The 20202-nt window shown below is 36.6% G+C and overlaps 3 protein-coding genes and 1 long non-coding RNA gene across 4 annotated transcripts in view; 1 reads left to right on the forward strand and 3 right to left on the reverse strand.

The window, feature by feature from the left end:
• Positions 1–20202, forward strand: part of LOC134820871 (uncharacterized) — a 1079557-nt gene that overhangs the window by 834842 nt on the left and 224513 nt on the right. The window lies entirely within an intron of this gene.
• LOC134820887 (uncharacterized) overlaps positions 1–20202 on the reverse strand; it is a 507687-nt gene that overhangs the window by 433496 nt on the left and 53989 nt on the right. The window lies entirely within an intron of this gene.
• On the reverse strand, positions 5474–10849 carry LOC134820763 (uncharacterized). Its single transcript, XM_063831351.1, has 9 exons — positions 10720–10849; positions 10300–10346; positions 9119–9207; positions 7908–8010; positions 7597–7737; positions 7362–7490; positions 6928–6991; positions 6619–6693; positions 5474–6458 (listed from the first exon to the last, which is right to left on the reverse strand). The coding sequence occupies exons 1-9, from the start codon at positions 10804–10806 to the stop codon at positions 6120–6122; spliced, it is 1074 nt and encodes a 357-aa protein (XP_063687421.1). The 5' UTR covers positions 10807–10849; the 3' UTR covers positions 5474–6119.
• LOC134820875 (ras-GEF domain-containing family member 1B-like) lies at positions 10991–19024 on the reverse strand. The gene is made up of 9 exons (XM_063831521.1): positions 17582–19024; positions 17118–17220; positions 16756–16812; positions 16367–16600; positions 16057–16211; positions 15706–15865; positions 15232–15447; positions 14959–15075; positions 10991–11905 (listed from the first exon to the last, which is right to left on the reverse strand). Exons 1-9 carry the CDS (start codon positions 17656–17658, stop codon positions 11756–11758), a joined length of 1269 nt encoding a protein of 422 aa, XP_063687591.1. The 5' UTR covers positions 17659–19024; the 3' UTR covers positions 10991–11755.

Raw genomic sequence — 20202 nt, forward strand, 5'->3', positions numbered from 1 at the left:
TGGCAAAGCTTCGGGTCAAGGATTATTCAAAAAAGACTGCTGTAATCATTGAATCTGGACATAGCTGTTTAAATTCTGATTGAATAGTTGATCATGTCAAGATCAGCAAAACCTTTTTTAGTAAGTAACAACTATAAAATAACAGGTTAATTTCTAATGCTCACCACAGCCAGTTTTATCAGTGTTAGCCTCCTTTCCTATCTCACAAGTACTGCAAGAATCAGATCCAGCAGCACTGAATGTTCCTGCTTCACATTCAGAACAGGTTTCAGATCCAGCAGCACTGAATGTTCCTGCTTCACAATCAGAACAGGTTTCAGATCCAGCAGCACTGAATGTTCCTGCTTTACATGCAGAACAGATTTCATCATCCAGCGGCACTGATCCTGCCTCGCATCCACCAGGAGCGAAATCTTCGAAACCGTCGTCAAAATCAAATCCTGAAGTAACTGAAAAAATTGAAAAGATTAAATCATCTATAGACCATGCACTTTCTTGAAGATTCGACGTACAATTCTGTAGTGCAGCTACTCTGACAGCAAAATCTTGTGAAGACGAACCTTTAGCTACGCATTACAGATAGAATTATGCTCAGCCAATGGTCCTCTAAAACTAGCTCACGCCTCACATACAGGGACAAAAGAAAATCGCGTCATGTAAAATAATCGCGAAATCCTTTTGTCCCTGCTCACATAGGTTTATTTATGCTTTAGGTCCTAAATTTACCAGCTAAAATCAAAGGCCAGTATTCAATATTTATACAGCATAAACTGTTGGCAAATCTTCAGGTCAAGGATTATTCAAGAAAGACTGCTGTAATCATTGAATCTGGATATTGCCGTTTAACTTTAAAATCTGATATGATAGTTGATCATATCGGGTTGTTTACATATTACGTAATCAGCCGTGGGGGGAGGGGGTTCCAAATGATTACGCTAATGCAACACATTGCAATGTGTAAAACTGATTACGGGGGGGGGGGGGGGGGGGGTTAGAAATTGTCCAAAAAGCTCCGAACATCGATTTTATTTTATGTTATGGTTAAATAGACAAAAAGAATAAGATTGCACACCTTCAAAATTTTTTTAAAATATTCCCTCATCGAGAAAAAAAATTTTTCTTTTTCGAAAATTTTTTAAATTTAAAAATACCGATAGTTCGGCCATTTTAAAATTTTTTCGGCTGATTATTTTACTGACCATTACTTACAATCCGTACAAGAAGCCATTGATAGGATTATATAATTGAACGCTAAATGACGAAGGTACAGACCAAACAAGGTCGAACAAATAAAAATTGAAATTTTTCCCACTGCTAAAGTTGTACATTTCACCAATCACCCGGGTCAGCAGATATCGCTTCAAAAATTCTTGTGAGTGTAGCTGATGATCATATCAAACTTTTTGGAGTAGGATTTCTCTCAGATTTGAGTTTTAAGCTATGCAATGTGGCCACAAACGACTTAGTAAAATTCATCGTAAAAAAGGGCAAAAAAAGCAGATTTAAGGCTTAAAATGACTGTAACTCAAAAATTATCAGTTTTTTTGAAATAATTTTTACAGAATCGTAATCAGCTTGGTAAGACGAATCTTTTAGTACCAAATAGGTGCTTTTAGAAGACAAATTGTTTTAAATAATTTTCTAGCTCGAAAATTATACAATAAATTTGTATAAATATTGTACAAATTGTACACATTTTTTTACAAATTTTGTGTCTTTAAATATTATAAATGTCGTACTAAAAGATTCGTCTTACCAAGCTGATTACGATTCTGTAAAAATTATTTCAAAAAAACTGATTATACTTTTTGAGTTATAGTAGGTAGTGCGCCATCGACAGTGAGCCGCGCGTGCCGACTGTAGGATGGTTTTTTAATTTTACTTTTAGCGCTAATTTCGGCCAGCACAATTTTCTTCAAACAAATAGATATTGAGTATCCTTCCCGACCTCCAATTGCAACAAAAATTGGTAAGCTTACTCATAGACTTACAAGGAAAGTGTCCGAAAAATTTAAAGCATATCCAACCATCAGACATTATGTTACAGCTAAAAGCAGCGTATTTTGCCCCATTTTGATCACTAAATCAACTCCGATATCCACCAAATTTTTCGGACAGTTGTGAAAGCCCTATTAGAAGGTCGTCGCCAATTTCCAGAATGATTTCAATTAAGAAACTGAAAATAAATCCGAATAATACGACAAAAATGGTCAAATTTGGACGAATTTGGTCAAATTACGCGACTTTTACAGCTATTTTTGCTCCAAAAGCCGCGCACCATCAAATATGGCACCTAGGCGAAACTCACTGATCTTTCCAAAAAGGTATGAAAAATTTGGTATTGTGAAAATTCTCACAGTCTCTAGAAAACAGTGGTACAAAAATTTTTAAAATCCGAGCAAGTTTATTTTTATCGTGCACCCCCTAGTTATAGCCATTTTAAGCCTTAAATCTGCCTTTTTTGTCCTTTTTTACGATGAATTTTACTAAGTCGTTTGTGGCCACATTGCATAGCTTAAAACTCAAATCTGAGAGAAATCCTACTCCAAAAAGTTTGATATGATCATCAGCTACACTCACAAGAATTTTTGAAGCGATATCTGGTGACCCGGGTGATTGGTGAAATGTACAACTTTAGAAGTGGGAAAAATTTCAATTTTTATTTGTTCGACCTTGTTTGGTCTGTACCTTCGGCATTTATCGTTCAATTATATAATCCTTTCAATGGCTCCTTGTACGGATTGTAAGTAATGTTCAGTAAAATAATCAGCCGAAAAAATTTTAAAATGGCTGAACTATCGGTATTACACTTACAGTGCACATAGTGACAGACTTCTCAAAATTTAAAAATTTTCGAAAAAGAAAAATATTTTTTTTCTCGATGAGGGAATATTTTTAGAAAATTTTGAAGGTGTGCAATCTTATTCTTTTTGTCTATTTAACCATAATATAAAATGAAATCGATGTTCGGAGCAAAAACGTTTTTGGTGTATCTCCCCTTAAATAGGTTTTACTGTTCTTGATATAATAGGTCGTTCACATAATATTACGTAATCACTTTTTGGACAATTTCTAACCCGCCCCCGGGGGCGGCGCCCCCCCCCGTAATCAGTTTTACACATTGCAATGTGTTGCATTATGCATTAGCGTAATCATTTGGAACCCCCTCCCCCCACGGCTGATTACGTAGTATGTGAACAACCCGATATGATCAACTATCATATCAGATTTTAAAGTTAAACGGCAATATCCAGATTCAATGATTACAGCAGTCTTTCTTGAATTTTTTTTCTTCTATTTAACCATAATATAAAATAAAATCGATGTTCGGAGCAAAAACGTTTTCGGTGTATCTCCCCTTAAGTAAGTAACAACTATAAAATAACAGGTTAATTTTTAATGCTCACCACAAGTCACAACCAGTTTTATCCTCCTTTCCGCTCGAAGGTATTGATATTCAGCTAGTGTATTTAATTTAACTACCTAGCTTGACGGAATAAATTCGAACGGACTTAAAATCAACGCTAGTGCCTCCAGGCTCCAGCGTCCAATCAAATTAATTTCCGTTCAAATAAAGTCCGATACGGATAAGGTATCTAAAATATTATTTAACAAATCTAAGTGCTTACCTTCTATCCCGTATAGGAGGAGAATCAGGTACAATGTCTTTATTGGCATTTTCAGAAGAGCTACGGGATAATGGTATTGGTTAAGGCTTGTTTATTGAATTTAACAAATGTACTGAACTCATCCACAAAAGAACTAATGGGTACTAAGCCTGAAACCAAATTTAAATATAGTTCAATTGTAAATTTTGAATAAGCTTAAAAAGAATCTGAATACCGTACTCAGAATAATTTACTGGGCCGCGCTCAGCCTGTCATTCCGCCTAAACATAATAGCCTGAGGTCCCCAGGTAAAGAATAATATGTAAAAATAAAATAAGAGTCTTTTGTAAAATAAAAAGATGAATCGATAAAAATCTGGCTATAATATTAATGTTCAAAAATAAAGATTCGGCGGAATGACAGGCTGAGCGCCGCCCAATAACAAATTTTTATCCTAGGCAGAGGAGAAACGAAACACAAATTGTTCCTACTGTGCATCTATCTAATTTATCATGGGAAAACATACGGTTTCAACATTTATGTTAATGTATAGTAATAAAGACTGCCATGATTTGGAAAAAAAAACAAACTTAATCATTAATTCGGTGGTCAAATTTGGAAATTTTTGCAATATTTCGCCACTTCGCGGCTTAGCCTAAATTAATGAATGATGAATTATATAAATATCAATATCATTAAATCCAAAAATAAAACGAGTCGATCCGAGACGACACGATTTAAGTCAAGACGAATCGATTCTAAACGATTTGATACGAGTGGAGACAAGTCTATTCGAGACGAGTTTATTCGAGACAAGTCTATCCAAGACGAGTCGATTCTAGACGGTTGATCGATATTACAAGATTCGATAAGAGTTCATTCGATGGTTCAGTACCTTCATTTCAGCACAACGCATTTATAAATGGCTGAGCTGCAGTGTGCCGATTCACAACAAGAGCACCTTCTATATCCTGTGTGTCACGTGCTGTGTGTGTCACGTGAGCAACAACCAGCCTCTTCTAATGAATAAAACACAGGCAGTTCTAAACCCCCACTTTACCTGGACTACGTCTGTTGCATGCGTGCATTGTTTTCAGAGGGGTAATCGACGATTAACCCATTGACCATAGACAAATTATTTCCCTCTCAGAAGCGCCGGCAAGAGATTTTGTTCCTTGGTTTTCATATTTAAGGGGTCAATATATATATTATATAATGTATATTGTATAACTCTCACTTTACTGCCCCACGTACCGTAAGTGTTAGTAGACTGATTATGGTGGTCTCAAGTGATTTCCTAACTGTGCGTGGTGCGCCAAGCTAGCATCGTGCATCATTTGTGTGCAGCTACAGTGTGATACTTACTGAATAAAGATTATTTCTTCATTAGAGAATCGTACGATATTAATTTAATTAGTTACACATCATGAGCCAAATCATATCTGTCATCTACAGTTTTAATAAGAGTCAAGACCTTCCTTGGTCGATAAAAGCTAGTGAAAAAAAAGCATTCACAATTCATTTTAATCAAACGATATCAATGTACCAATCATGCAAGACTTTTTGCCCAGCGATCAATTATTCAGTTAACTGAGGATGGTATGAGACCAAATTGAGAAACATGTTTTAGTTTCTAGATACAAAGCGTGGATCGTCTCTTAATACGTGCTATTATAGTTATACTGGGGTACCACAATGATTTCATCTAACTTTCTAGCAAGATCACTAACACGACCCTCTATACCGACATAAGTTAAGTCTCTTTCTCTTTCTCTTTCTCTTTCTCTTTCTCTTTCTCTTTCTGATGAGCTTATCATGAAAGTACTTGTCCACATTACATTATGTAGAAATAACAACCACGATTTAATGCATCAAATTAAAACAACTATAATCAAATTACAGCAAATTGAAAAACCCAAGAAAATTAAATGTATAGGGGTCGTTCACATATTACGTAATGATTATGGAGGGGGGGGGGGGTGAAAATGATCCAAAAAATGATTACGTAATATGTGAACGACCCCATACCACAAAAATATCATGCATGAATTCTTAATAAGATTCATATTTAACATCCTTAAAATTGTATCTAACATTAATTTGTGATAGAACTTTTACCTTTGTCAATAATAACAGGGAAAATGTATTTCTATTTATTTAATTGTACGAACTGTATGAGTTAAATCGAATATTAAATTTCAGATTATGGTTAATAATAAATGGCCCATTTCGGGAGGCTAAGCGTTTAGCAAAAAATTAAAATTGTTCATAAGCATTAAGCAAATATCAAATTCATGCAATTAAACATTTATTCATATCCCATTTTTATGATAAACAAATCAAGAGTTTAAATAAATAAGGTAACCAGCGTCAACATTAAAAGCCAGCCACGAACTTAGTATCTAATATTCCATACCCATTTCCATAGGACCATAAGTTTAGTTTCGTTAAAATGTACCTAAAAAGTAAAACAAACCTAACAGAATTTTAAAACCTGAAACTAAAGCTGAACTACAAATGAATTATATCTTTTTCTGCGCACGACTTGCAACCTCCCACGAACATAGTTTTTTTGCACCCCGTATAACTACGAGTTAGATTACCACTCATTTCTCTACAAGTATGATTGTTTGGGATCGAATTTGTCTCTGATACAGTACTACACTTTTGGAAATCCGAAGATTTGTCTGAATTGAAACCGTTTAGTTTCCCATTAGAACAGCTTCCTTCAATAGAATGATTGCAGCATTCCGTGTCGCAGAGTCGGTCTGGTATTTCAGAGTAATCGTAGTGCTGTGAGTCTGTGTACATGTTCGGTGTCGTGGGAGGTTCAGACGGTAAATCACTCAACTGAAAAATAAAAAATTCTTGAAAATGTTGCAAAATTGCCTTAAACATTCACATTTGAAGTCAACCTTCGAGAAAAGAAAATATAGAACAACAAAGATAGAAACAAAGATAAACCGACAGAAAATATAGCAAGAATTATTTACTATAACATAAATCTCACTTGGTTGAAGTTGTACAATTCCGTAGAGTGGTGTGTCAATAATTCTGCTATACACCTACTCGCATCTTTCAATCTCTGGTAAACATTTTATTGTAAGAGAATCATAAATTTAACATCGCCAACTGTTACGAGCCGGCATTATTATAGATAACATTTTAGGGTTGGCGCTAAGGGTTAGGGTACACTTTAGAAATATTAACCATTACTCAAAAATGTTGTCTACAATAACTTTTACCCCGGGCTTCTTTGATACTGCCTTCCTGGAAATTGTCCTGCCTAGAATACAAAATTGAAAGGTTTACAACATACCTGGAGAACGAAGTCATCGTGTTTTACCGCCGGGTCTATCTCGACAATTGTTGTGGCTAGTGTCCTAAAAGTTTTTGCGTGTCATGTCAGTCAATTGTTATCCACGCGCGTTATTTTGGAACGCGCGCTCAAATTTGCGCGAAAATATAGACACTTTGATTCTGTAAATGTTTAAGCGCGCTACGTCGTTACAACTGAGTTGGACCGCCATTGATCACATACAACATAGCACTTGAGTTACATAAAAATCTTACTCTTCAACTAATAATATGCCACGTTGTATACTAAACGTTCATTTGACGATGAGATATAAATATACGAGATGATATCAATCTACAATGTGTTGCCAAATATTTGGATTTACAAGATGAAACCAGGCGGCTGTAACTAGTTAACCGACAAAAGGAACGACTCTACACTAGAATATATAGTACCTATCTGCCTGGTGTAAAGTGTAGTATATGCGTTTACTGTGTTCCTCAAACTGTTTCAAAGTTTGTTGAGTTTCGTGAAGTTTTGTGGTGACAGCGTCTTTCCATACAGTCAGCTCATTGACCACCACTCTGTGGCGAAATTCACAGTATTAGAAGAAAATTTGAACGAAGTCTGAAAGAAAGACGGAATTAATTTATAGCTTTTCCAAACATGAATGATGAAGTATGGACATACCTAGTTGCTAAGAATTTAGATTTCCAGATGTCTCCCTGAATGACCAAATTTTCTATTCTCTCTGCATCTAGAGCTGTTTGTTTCGTGAGTATGTTAAGTTGCTCGTTAAGGTGTGCCTTCTCTTTTCCTAATTTTTCTAACCTGAAATCAGTTGAAATGTTATAGACACCGAACTCTGTATCAAATATGATAACAAATTGAATCTTTAAAAATCTTCAACCAAATTTACTTATTAGCTTGAATCTTCTTTCATATTGAGTCGAAAGGCTGTAAAAATAGCACAATATAAATTTTAAAATAACATGTCTAACTTGTTAGCTAAAGTGTCCCCGACAGATGCGATGAGTAATCTTTTCAGTTCAGTGTTAACTATTCTCTGTTTTTGTAATTTCAGTTCGGTTTCACTAACGTTATCTGGGATGTTTTTTGACGTTAAGCTCCCAGCTAATGACCTGTCGGCTTTGACCCAAGAGGATTATCAAAGGTTTGGAGAAAATCGAATGCTATAAAAGACGAGATCTTAACAGATGTTTGTTTGTGGTTCATTAACATGTGACCCAAAGAGACGATATACATCTGTCCGGATAAGTTACCTGGGTGTTTGGTAATGTCCGGATAAGTTACCTGGGTGTTTGGTTATGTCCGGATAAGTTACCTGGGTGTTTGGTAATATCCGGATAAGTTACCTGGGTGTTTGGTAATGTCCGGATAAGTTACCTGGGTGTTTGGTAATGTCCGGATAAGTTACCTGGGTGTTTGTTAATGTCCGGTTAAGTTACCTGGGTGTTTGGTAATGTCCGAAAAAGTTACCTGGGTGTTTGGTAATGTCCGGATAAGTTACCTGGGTGTTTGGTAATGTCCGGATAAGTTACCTGGGTGTTTGTTAATGTCCGGATAAGTTACCTGGGTGTTTGGTAATGTCCGAAAAGTTACCTGGGTGTTTGGTAATGTCCGGATAAGTTACCTGGGTGTTTGGTAATGTCCGGATAAGTTACCTGGGTGTTTGGTAATGTCCGGATAAGTTACCTGGGTGTTTGGTAATGTCCGGATAAGTTACCTGGGTGTTTGGTAATGTCCGGATAAGTTACCTGGGTGTTTGGTAATGTCCGGATAAGTTACCTGGGTGTTTGGTAATGTCCGGATAAGTTACCTGGGTGTTTGGTAATGTCCGGATAAGTTACCTGGGTGTTTGGTAATGTCCGGATAAGTTACCTGGGTGTTTGGTAATGTCCGGATAAGTTACCTGGGTGTTTGGTAATGTCCGGATAAGTTACCTGGGTGTTTGGTAATGTCCGGATAAGTTACCTGGGTGTTTGGTAATGTCCGGATAAGTTACCTGGGTGTTTGGTAATGTCCGGATAAGTTACCTGGGTGTTTGGTAATGTCCGGATAAGTTACCTGGGTGTTTTTTTATGTCCGGATAAGTTACCTGGGTGTTTGGTAATGTCCGGATAAGTTACCTGGGTGTTTGGTAATGTCCGGATAAGTTACCTGGGTGTTTGGTAATGTCCGGATAAGTTACCTGGGTGTTTGGTAATGTCCGGATAAGATGACGTTCTCCTAACGTCAGGACAGAACTTCCTTGTTATCTCAACTTGAGGCTTAACGTTTCTGAAATTAGATCTCTTATACTCAGTTGTTCTTCCAGGTTAGATTGTGGGAGTGCGGACAAACATTTGTTCCTCTACAATACGCTAAAATAAATTGAAACGTTTGTTTTTTTAAAAACATCGATTTACCAAAATCTGAGATTTTGAAAATCTGCTATCTTTACAAAAGTTTTCTCCAAATTCCAGATCATTTTTGTTAACATTGACAAAATGTCATCTACCTAATAAGCTACCCAAACTTACGGATCATCGTATCTTCCGTAAGACTTGGCGCGAGTTGCCTCCAGATTGTACAACCCAGAAGACAACATTAACAACACCACTAACAACAAAATTAAAAACACTAACAACAACACTAACACTCAGCTCAAGATTAACAACACAAGACTTTCTCTCCTGGTCTACCTCCCATCTGGAAACTACAGAACCCGAACTGAGTGCTAGCTGTCTAGGTCAGTGTTATCATAGTGTAAACATGGCACATGTCACGTGACGTGATATGTGTCAGCTGAGTGGTATGTTCGGGAGATATACGTGTGTTTCCGTAAAATGAGTAGGCACGATATGTGTTACGGAGTGTGACGTTTAGTCATAAAATTTGTTATGACTATGTTTTCATCGTATCACTGAGTCAGGGAAATACAGTCAAATCGCGGGTAAAATCTGGGGGTTTCTAGATATGGGTAACAGGCTTTATCATGACAAATAAGGCATTAAATTGGTACGTGTTATTTACGTTAGCGTGACGGAACACGTATTCGGCTTGCTTACTTTACAAATCTATAAAATGTTCTATTTAATATTGGAACGGCTCTGTAGTTTGTAGGCTGAGCTGTGTAATACTTGTGTTACGTAGCTTTTGTCTCTGTTTGTTTATTTATTACGTTACATTTATTGTTAGATAAGTTGTGATTTGTTGACTAATTTTGACTTTCTACATTCTCAAAGTTTTACCAAGATCTGAAATTGGTTATTTCTTATTCGTTAGATGTCGAGGTTGCCAAATTTTCTTGCAAGGCTGTTTTTTTGTAGAATCATCACCTCACAAAAACCACCTAACATAATATTGAGAATAAAATGGATGTTAACTCACCGAAGGATCTCTCTGCCATCAGGAGTTTGATCGAGCACTGCCATTTTCTGAAAAAAGGGAAGCAATGAGAAAATAGTTCCAAACAATAATAAAGAATAGGAAAATGGTAAAAAGTAAATGAGCGTGGCTATAGCGGAATACTGTAAACTATCTTTGCATAATTTCCTCAACACAGCCCTGATGTGGCACTGTGTACCTCCCTTGGAGACCCAGGACCAAGGATCGACCGGGACCACTTTTTTTTACCGGGACCCCGGTCGAACATTGCCCAGGTGACCAAGGCGCACATGGGAGTCACAGCAGACACAGAAACGGATCACTAGCTCTGATAGTGCAGCTAAAACAGAGACAAGAGAGCTCACTAATTGCTAACAAAAGCCACAACATTGACATTTTATCTAAAAATTAGGAAATTCTTACTTTGTCCAAAAGCTTCGGGATGACGTACTCTTTTATAGAATCTAGGTCGCAAACTTCATCAAAGATATCCTCGGCGATTCCATTCATCCTTACTTGAATGTTATTAGGTATTTTTAATTTAGTTTAAAACAATCTTGCTTTAAATGAAAAGTAACGACGAAATGAAATATACAAATTCCCTTTTAAATTTAGTATAAAACCTACACCATATTGGAAATTTACTATAATTGAATTTTAGAAATCAATCTTGGGCAGTCAGTGAAAAAAGGAATAAATAATGTGTAAAAACATAAAAATAGAATTGGTATTATGCAAAAGTGGTGGAACATTATACACGTGGTCAGTGAAGTGGTGATGACAATTTGTCTCTACCTGCTATTATCTACGTTTAACTTCTTGAAAATAACAGTAACAGCTAAGTCTAACATATTGTATGTATCGTACAAATAACTGAATATCAAATAGTATAAATCTTTTTAAGCTTTACATCCTGGAAATAAAGGAAAATTCGGAATAAAACATCAGGAAATCTGTGGGTTTTCTGGCAATCATTATAGGTGAATAAATTATTTAAATTATTATGAACAACTTTTTATTATATGAATTTAAAACTATTATCCCATGAATAAATCACATAAATAACTAGATTCGAATGAATAATTAATTATCGTTACGAGTGAGAATTACCATACAGTCATATCGATCTATTACTAAGCAATCCTGTAAAGTTCAGCGAACTCGAGTCAAGACAACGTTCACTATCACTATACACATGAAATTATGCACATTAAAAAACTAACAGCTTGTTATATGCTTTATTTGTAAGCAAAAGAGAAGTTTAGTCGATCTAAAATTTTTAATATTATAACATGATCATGATGATTCAATAATAGTTTCATGGAAAGCCGCTCCATTATGCTGCAAATCGCGCTTTATTTCCAAAATGTTCGTTCGACGGTACAATATCGGGCACCTATCTGTATTTGAATGGTATTTCTGAAGTCTTGGAAGGTATTTTTTATAAACTCTTAAATATCTAATAAAAAGACTCCATCCTTTGGTTGGGTGCTTTCTCCAGGAAAGCCTTGTATCTCTTCTTATCATTTACTGTAACTGGCTCTTCTATTTCGTAGCTGGAGAACATCATGCCGTCCTCTGTCAGGATCTTAGCTAACAGTATATCTTCCTGGCGGGGGAGGGGGACGTTAGTTTTAAAGATCTTAGCTAACAGTAAATCTTCCTGGGGGAGGAGGGGGACGTTAGTTTTAAAGATCTTAGCTAACAGTATATCTTCCTGGCGGGGGAGGGGGACGTTAGTTTTAAAGATCTTAGCTAACAGTATATCTTCCTGGGGGGGAGGGGGACGTTAGTTTTAAAGATCTTAGCTAACAGTATATCTTCCTGGGGGAGGGGGACGTTAGTTTTAAAGATCTTAGCTAACAGTATATCTTCCTGGGGGAGGAGGGGGACGTTAGTTTTAAAGATCTTAGCTAACAGTATATCTTCCTGGGGGAGGAGGGGGACGTTAGTTTTAAAGATCTTAGCTAACAGTATATCTTCCTGGGGGGGGGGGGGGACGTTAGTTTTAAAGATCTTAGCTAACAGTATATCTTCCTGGGGGAGGAGGGGGACGTTAGTTTTAAAGATCTTAGCTAACAGTATATCTTCCTGGGGGGAGGGGGACGTTAGTTTTAAAGATCTTAGCTAACAGTATATCTTCCTGGGGGGAGGAGGGGGACGTTAGTTTTAAAGATCTTAGCTAACAGTGTAGGGTCAGTGAATAATAAGTCTTAAATTCTTAAAAATTGATCGGGAAATTAAATATTTATCTTAGATTACATAACATTTCGTAGACTAAAATATTTTAAAGATACCTTAGTATTACTGTAAATTGATTAAAATGTCCTCGCCTACTAGTTTGCCTGGGAAACAGGCTGGGACTGTCATCGAACTGCGGGCGAAACGGCCGTTTTCGTGGAGTGAAAATACTGAAACATGCCGTGAAATGGTACAAAAACTAAGGTTTTTGTTTTCTGTTTCGACCCAGCCGTCTAAAAGCTCGTTGACAGTCTCAGCTATTTTTTGTAGCACGTGAAAGTTGCATCCTGGGAATTGGATTTGAACGTGGTCGGGACAGATTATCCCGGTATGGACCGGTTTGGTTTCCTTAGTGATTTACGAGAATTCCGGTATGGACCGGTTTTGTTCCCTTAGAGATCAAGGGTTTAGGAATTGTCTAGTTATTTGTCGAAATAGAAGATTAGAAAAGATATCTTTGGATTTCTGTACATGACTACTTTCACTATTGATTCTTTGCAAACCTCAAAATTTAAAGCCTATTAGTTGTTCTGATCTAATGATTCCAATTTTACTCCCGTTAAATTCTCTACACGAACTAGTGAATTAATAGGTTCATAGCTATGAATCGTCAAATACTCGTGAAATATTCTTGTAGTGGAGCATTTGGACAGGGCCATTTACTTTGTACTCAGGTCACAACAGAGATATTTTAGAGTTTCATCGGCTCACTCTTGAGTGTCGTTCATGTAGAATCAATTTATAGACCAGCTCGTAACAACAAACTCATGACGAAACATTACCTAATAATGGAATTAAATAAATTAGCAAACACCTAGACCCCTAGACGATCAGCCAAGCAGCCAGGGCTGCGCAACAGTATATCTTCCTGGGGAGGAGGAGGGGGACGTTAGTTTTAAAGATCTTAGCTAACAGTATATCTTCCTGGGGGGAGGGGGACGTTAGTTTTAAAGATCTTAGCTAACAGTATATCTTCCTGGGGGAGGAGGGGGACGTTAGTTTTAAAGATCTTAGCTAACAGTATATCTTCCTGGGGGAGGAGGGGGACGTTAGTTTTAAAGATCTAAGCTAACAGTATATCTTCCTGGGGGGAGGGGGACGTTAGTTTTAAAGATCTTAGCTAACAGTATATCTTCCTGGGGGAGGAGGGGGACGTTAGTTTTAAAGATCTTAGCTAACAGTATATCTTCCTGGGGGGAGGGGGACGTTAGTTTTAAAGATCTTAGCTAACAGTATATCTTCCTGGGGGAGGAGGGGGACGTTAGTTTTAAAGATCTAAGCTAACAGTATATCTTCCTGGGGGGAGGGGGACGTTAGTTTTAAAGATCTTAGCTAACAGTATATCTTCCTGGGGGAGGAGGGGGACGTTAGTTTTAAAGATCTAAGCTAACAGTATATCTTCCTGGGGGGAGGGGGACGTTAGTTTTAAAGATCTTAGCTAACAGTATATCTTCCTGGGGGAGGAGGGGGACGTTAGTTTTAAAGATCTTAGCTAACAGTATATCTTCCTGGGGGAGGAGGAGGGGGACGTTAGTTTTAAAGATCTAAGCTAACAGTATATCTTCCTGGGGGAGGAGGGGGGACGTTAGTTTTATACGCTAATTTAAGGTTCCTGCTTGTTCTGACAAGTGATGTAGAGTCTTGAGTTGAGGTGGGATGTTAGACAAAAATTATTGTTTGTTGGCTTTATTATTTACGCAACGTGAACTTACAAATTAATATTAAAACTCTCCCATGAAAGAAAACACGTAGTTGAATAATTATCATTATAGTGGGACAGATGACACGATTGTTAGCATCCTGGTGGAATGTAGTTACTGTTCACATTACTAATAGGTATATAATTAAGACAAATGATGTACATTGTACACATGTGGGAAATAGGTACCTACCACTATACACACTGCACTATAGATTAGAAATACATTGTACAATCTAAAATATACACTACATTGTGAAACTTTACAAGGAATACAGTAGCGCCTCTCAAAGATGCATTTTAAAGTTTAAAGTCTTCACTGCGATAACAGAACTTTTGATATTACATATTTTAAGTACATTTTGAAAGTAGTTATTACATCAAACTGCTTAGCAACAAACTGCTGAGGTAGTCTTTCACTATTAATTGTGAAGGAAGATATTATGATTTTGTAAACTAGGTGGCCCAATTACAGCTGTCTGGTATCATGAGTAACCCCAGTATTCAAAGTGAGCTAACATTGAAATAGTGTTATCAGCTTTATAGCAGGCAATATAATGGTTGATATGAATTGAAGGAACTATAACTATGTAAATTATGTTGTTTACAAATAAAATGCAGACATCAAATATTTTAAATTAAATTAAGGGTTGTAAACCATATCCAACACGACTCATAAATAATCTAGATTGGCTAATCTATGTTTCAAATAACTGACTAACCTGAATGTTACCATCAGACTGTAAGTCACATACACCAGATTGGTATTTCTGGAATTCTATCAGATGACGGGATAACTCCCAACACTTCTCAAAGTTTATCAGCTCCGTACCTTCTACCTACAGATAAACGGAACTATTACCATTTTTACATTCATGATTAGCTTGAAAATACCAACGAAAGAAATGAAGCATCATGACATGAGCTATACTTTAACGTTTTGTTTACTTAAACTGTTGAATTTAAAAATTCATAAAACCTTTAAAGAAACGTACCCTGGTTTTCTTAATCTCGCATGTAGTGTGAATATCCTTTACCAGTAAAGTAAAGAAAGGTATGACACAAGTGTGTTGTTTCTCGGCGTTCTTCATAGCTGTTCGGTAGGTTTTGAAGTTCTCAGAGGGACTCATTTGTCGTTCTAAGTTTGAAAGGTGCTCAACTTTGTTCTTGTCTAACTTTTCCCGTAGTTTATGTAGTCGAGTTATAGAGCTCTGAAAGTATGGAATGGTTATTGGTTAGACTGCGATACTCACGAATAAACTTGTATTGAGGGAAATCTTAGAAACAGCAGTTTATGAAAATTAACAGTCCGAGACTAAAATTTTTGTAAAGCACAGGGTGGCCCAGAATTAACTAGAATTCTCTGTTAAAGGAAAAAAGAAGAATTAATAGTACTAATGCGAGAGATATTCTGTATAATTAAGACTAAGTCACTGTAAGTCACATCATAACTTCATCTCAATACTCACCTGATTAAGACCCGCTAGTACAGACATAGCAGAGTTAAAATTGCCAACACTAAAACAACACACAGCCACGTCCATGTAATACTCCATGGTGATGTTCCTAGCTCCACCAAGCTCCGGTGCTAACACAGCTGATGCTGTAAAGTGGGACAAGTGGTTGAACCTGCAACATAGGGCGGTTATAACACACAGTGCAAATTTAAGAGTTAATGATTGGTTTTTGTGCTGGCACCAAACGTTCAAAGATATATGTCAAACGACATGTTACTTGATAAAACAATATCCGAATTGAGCTCAATTGAGTCGGAAGAGAAGCACTAGTAAGTACTCAGATCCCAGTTCGTATCGACTTACCAATTAACATATTTGTTGACGTTTTGACAGAGACTGTCTTTAGCCACATCTTTACCCAACATTGAGATCATCTCATCACAAGAGATGTTGTTGAGAAAATCTAGCTCTATGTGTGTAAGTTGTGCTGCTATCAGCTCCGGCTTTATATCTCTTACCTGAATCAGTCAGCAGTAAATATCACGTTATATGCTCAGAGGATTAGTAGTTGTAAAGATTTAAAATGTCGAGGAAATCCTTGAAGGAGGGCTCAGAAACAAAAACACGTTTTGCAACAAAACTTTAGCGGAAAAAAATTTGGGATAAGACTCACCAAATTAACATCCTCCCATGACTCTGATTTGGGAACCTTCTTTTTAGTTTTGACATCAGTAAGCCTGTTATCCAACATCTGTATTAATCTGTTACATCCCCTAGAACAGCTGGGGTCTAAATTCTGACAGAAACGTCTTGCTTCGTGTAGTTTCTCCATGAGAGTAGGACGGTTGAAGTCGTTGGGAAAAGTTTCGGTCCATTGTAGAATAAATAAAAGTAGATGAGGAGCAACCTGAAAATTAGATGAAATTTGACAAATTATTCGACTACTTTTCTTGTTTCATGTTTTTTAAGTCTAAAAATAAATGCGATCTATCCGGGATGAAATGTGTATCTTTAAAGCTCCTAATGATAACTAATAAGAAAATTGGACAAATTGTAACTCACAGTCGCAGTGTCAGGAAGATCTGGATTTGACTGTTCAATTTGACACCTTTCCACCACCTGTAATAGATATATAAGTGCTGATTACATTAAATTTGAATAGATTCAAATTATATCTCAGGCTCACATATATATATATATGTGAGCCTGAGATATAATTTGATATATATATATGTATATATATATATAACTCTAAAAGTCTGGTCACAAGAGCAACTGCCTAAACGTGCAGAAGTGAAAACAAATACATAAAATACTAGCAATCCTTTAAATTCGCAATAAATAAATTCGTTCAATGTCATAAGACTGTTATGTATACAATTCTCAATATAGGCTGAGCTTCCTATCAACTTAGGCTGAAATACCTGCTTTAGGACGTCTATTGGATCAACAAACAATCTGCAAGCTGAAATAAACGCAAACAGGTAATCTTCAGTAGGATAATACTCCGATGTTGGTGTCAGGTGCCTGGAATAGTGATTAGAGAGATTATTGTCTTAATTAATATGTTAATCAGCAGATCTGTATTTACTCAATGTTCAACTAAGTAATGTTTAAATGTTTGTGGAAGTGGGCCAACAAATGATCAAACTTTGTTCAGAGCAAATGAAAGGGTGAGAACAAAATATGACATGCATTAAGGTAGAGACAGTCAAATGTTACTCTAAAGTTCAGAGTGGACAGCTATCATTTGCAAACATCTACTAAATTCAAAATAGATTTGTCAAATTTCTGACATCTTCTATATGGCCTGACTTTACAGAGTAACTTATAAAACTCACCCTCTTTATAATTACATGATTATTTCAAAACCTTTTAAAAAACTCACCCAATTAAGTCATTAATGGAACCCGCTACAACTTTTCCATTTTCAAATTCTAGAGTGTTGTCGTCATCTTCATCCATGCTACAATGATTAACTATACGGTTAGACACCTAAAAGTAAACTTCTGTCAATAAATTAATAAATGCTTGCGAGGTAAGCTAAAACGTGTGCTATTAACTAATCAACACAATCACGCCCTGCTTGATTGGACCGTCAAAGATTTTGACTGCGCCTATCTTATTTCCCAAACATTATAACTGGCTGGTCACACACATCTCAATTAAAATTACCCTAGGCTAGCTACTGTTTTCCAAGTCTTGTCCTGTGAGTAAAGTATGTGTGAGAAAGTTTTAACAAAATTATTTTAAAATCACCTTGAAGCTGCATTTTATATCCTCGAACTACACAATACAAACTAAAACATGTTTTAGTGTAGACTTTTTGTCACAACAAGACTGCAACCTATAATAACAACTATAAACAGAATCCCTAATGTCTGCTAACAATTTTTCTAGTCCTAATCTGAGCCTAGTCTCTATAAACTTAACTGAACTAGCGTTTCGGTGTGTGCAAAAGCTTCCAGGCACGTGCATTCCTTGCCCCGTTAGTTACCTGTCCTTCCAAAACCAAACAAGCAGTCAAGGACAAAAAGTCATACACCAAATGGGCATTATATTTTATGAATTGTTTTACATCTTTTTATTCTGTAAAAATGTGCTAAAATTAAATTTCTTGTTTCATTGAAATTTAATGTTTCATTGAAATAAACAAAAACGGTAAACATTTTAAAAACCAGAAAATAAAACCCTTAGTAACTTATAAAATGGTCAACTAAAAATAAAATTCCATAAATTCATATCAAAACAACTTGCAGTTTTACCTGGGGACACCAGGCTATAATGTTCATAAACATAGAATAGAGATAAGGCGGAATGACAGGCTGAGCGCCGCCCAGTAACTTGCAGTTCAGACCCTAGCCCATGAAACACTTCCCGGCCTTTTATGATCTATTCTTGGAGTGTTGATCAGATTCAGGTCCAAATCGCTTATTGCCGTGGTGCGTGGATGGAAGAGTTTTAGCACCTCTGTAACCTCCTGTTACCCCTGGGAATTATACAAGTTCTGAGTAGAGTCTGTGTAAGGCAAATTACATCACATCACAGTACCTTTGGCCTTTCTTAAGGCTGATCTTATCTACTCCTGATACAAATCTTGTTCAACAAACTTAATTCAGAATCTATGACATTTTGATATCTATAGGATTATGCATCTGCTTTGTGATTCTAGTTTGATCCATGCACCTATTGCAGTCAATTTTAAAAATTCAACAATAACCAGTATCCTTATACTAACCCTAATAATTAAAATTATTAAAAAAATATACACATAATTGTCACAATGACCCTATATAAAAACAACCCTTCAAAAAATCAATATATTCCCTATTACTCTAGTAGCAGGGCATAGTTGAGTGTGCACTTCGATGTATACGATTTCTTACAACACAGGGTTGTTTGTTAGGTCATTCTAAACCAGAATCGTTTAGGTGGACAATTTGTTTCGCTAGAGACAACCCTACAGGGCAAATTTTCTAAATTACCCTCAGTCGCGTATACGGGATTTTCGTATTTCGGCTCCTGAAGGTCATAGAGACTTCATTTTTGGCGTAAAATTACCGCAGTGGCCACATTAATATACAACTTATTAATGAATGTATGGTCTAAAATTGTTTGTTCCCGAGATATCTGCAAAAAACTAATTTAAGCTCAGACGTAGGCACAAATTTCATTAAATTTGTATCTCAGCTTCTGAAGGTCTTAGAGACTCAAACTTTGGCTTAAAATGACCGCAATGCACATGTTTATATTGACACTATAAAGGTCATAAAGGTCCAAAATGCTTGCTTTTGGAAAAAATCCAGAAAAACTGATTTTCACTGCCAGGGCGAGTGAAAAAAATCTACTAATTGAAATCGAGTATGCAGTTTGGTGTCTACAAATTTTCTAGAAACCAGGTCCTTTGTAAGGTCATTCTGGATCAGAATTGATAAGGTACGCAATTTCTATCAGTAGTTCCAACCCTAGGGGGGAAATTTCTAAATTACCCTCAGGCGCAAATATATGACTTTTGTATCTCGGCTTCAGAACGTTGTAGGGGCCTCTCTTTTAGCTCAAACTAACTGCAAAAGCCACATAATTTACATACAAGCAATAAAGCAACATAGGGTTTATGGTGCTTATCTTTGGAGATATTCATTAAAAACTGTTTTAACTTTCGTGCATCCTAAAATAGTAACATCAAACAGGTAATTAACCGCTTGTTTGGCCGGGACTGGGACTGGGAAAAAGTGCCAGGACCGGGATTAAGACCGGGATTAGGGATCGGGATTAAGCCGGGATCCCGGTCTTACCACAAGTTGGGCTCTCTCCAGTACTGTTTGACTATTATGGCTAATCAACTCCAATCCAACCTCATGTAGTAGAATCTACTTTTAGTTTCCTTCAATTCTGCTACCTCCACTCTACCTCCTTCTAGCAATCTCTGAATGCTACTTCCTGCTCTATCTAGCTTCCACCAACATCCACTTATTGGTGTTAAGCTACCACTAGCACCTGCAAATTCTA

This window comes from Bolinopsis microptera, chromosome 9 (genome assembly GCF_026151205.1).
Source record: "Bolinopsis microptera isolate Bmic1 chromosome 9, MBARI_Bmic_1.0, whole genome shotgun sequence".
Taxonomy (NCBI): Eukaryota; Metazoa; Ctenophora; class Tentaculata; order Lobata; family Bolinopsidae; genus Bolinopsis; species Bolinopsis microptera.

What these genes read in the sequence shown, in the direction of transcription:
- LOC134820763 (XM_063831351.1), bottom strand. Translation starts at nt 10,806, where the DNA reads ATGAATGGAATCGCCGAGGATATCTTTGATGAAGTTTGCGACCTAGAT. An exon ending in GGACATTACCAAACACCCAG is followed by an intron (nt 8,011 to 9,118) that starts GTAACTTATCCG and finishes AAAACATCCCAG; the next exon opens with ATAACGTTAGTGAAACCGAA. An exon ending in GGGGACACTTTAGCTAACAA is followed by an intron (nt 7,738 to 7,907) that starts GTTAGACATGTT and finishes AACTGATTTCAG; the next exon opens with GTTAGAAAAATTAGGAAAAG.
- LOC134820875 (XM_063831521.1), bottom strand. Translation starts at nt 17,658, where the DNA reads ATGGATGAAGATGACGACAACACTCTAGAATTTGAAAATGGAAAAGTT. An exon ending in TCCATTAATGACTTAATTGG is followed by an intron (nt 17,221 to 17,581) that starts GTGAGTTTTTTA and finishes TCACTATTCCAG; the next exon opens with GCACCTGACACCAACATCGG. An exon ending in AGTCTGATGGTAACATTCAG is followed by an intron (nt 11,906 to 14,958) that starts GTTAGTCAGTTA and finishes CTCCCCCGCCAG; the next exon opens with GAAGATATACTGTTAGCTAA.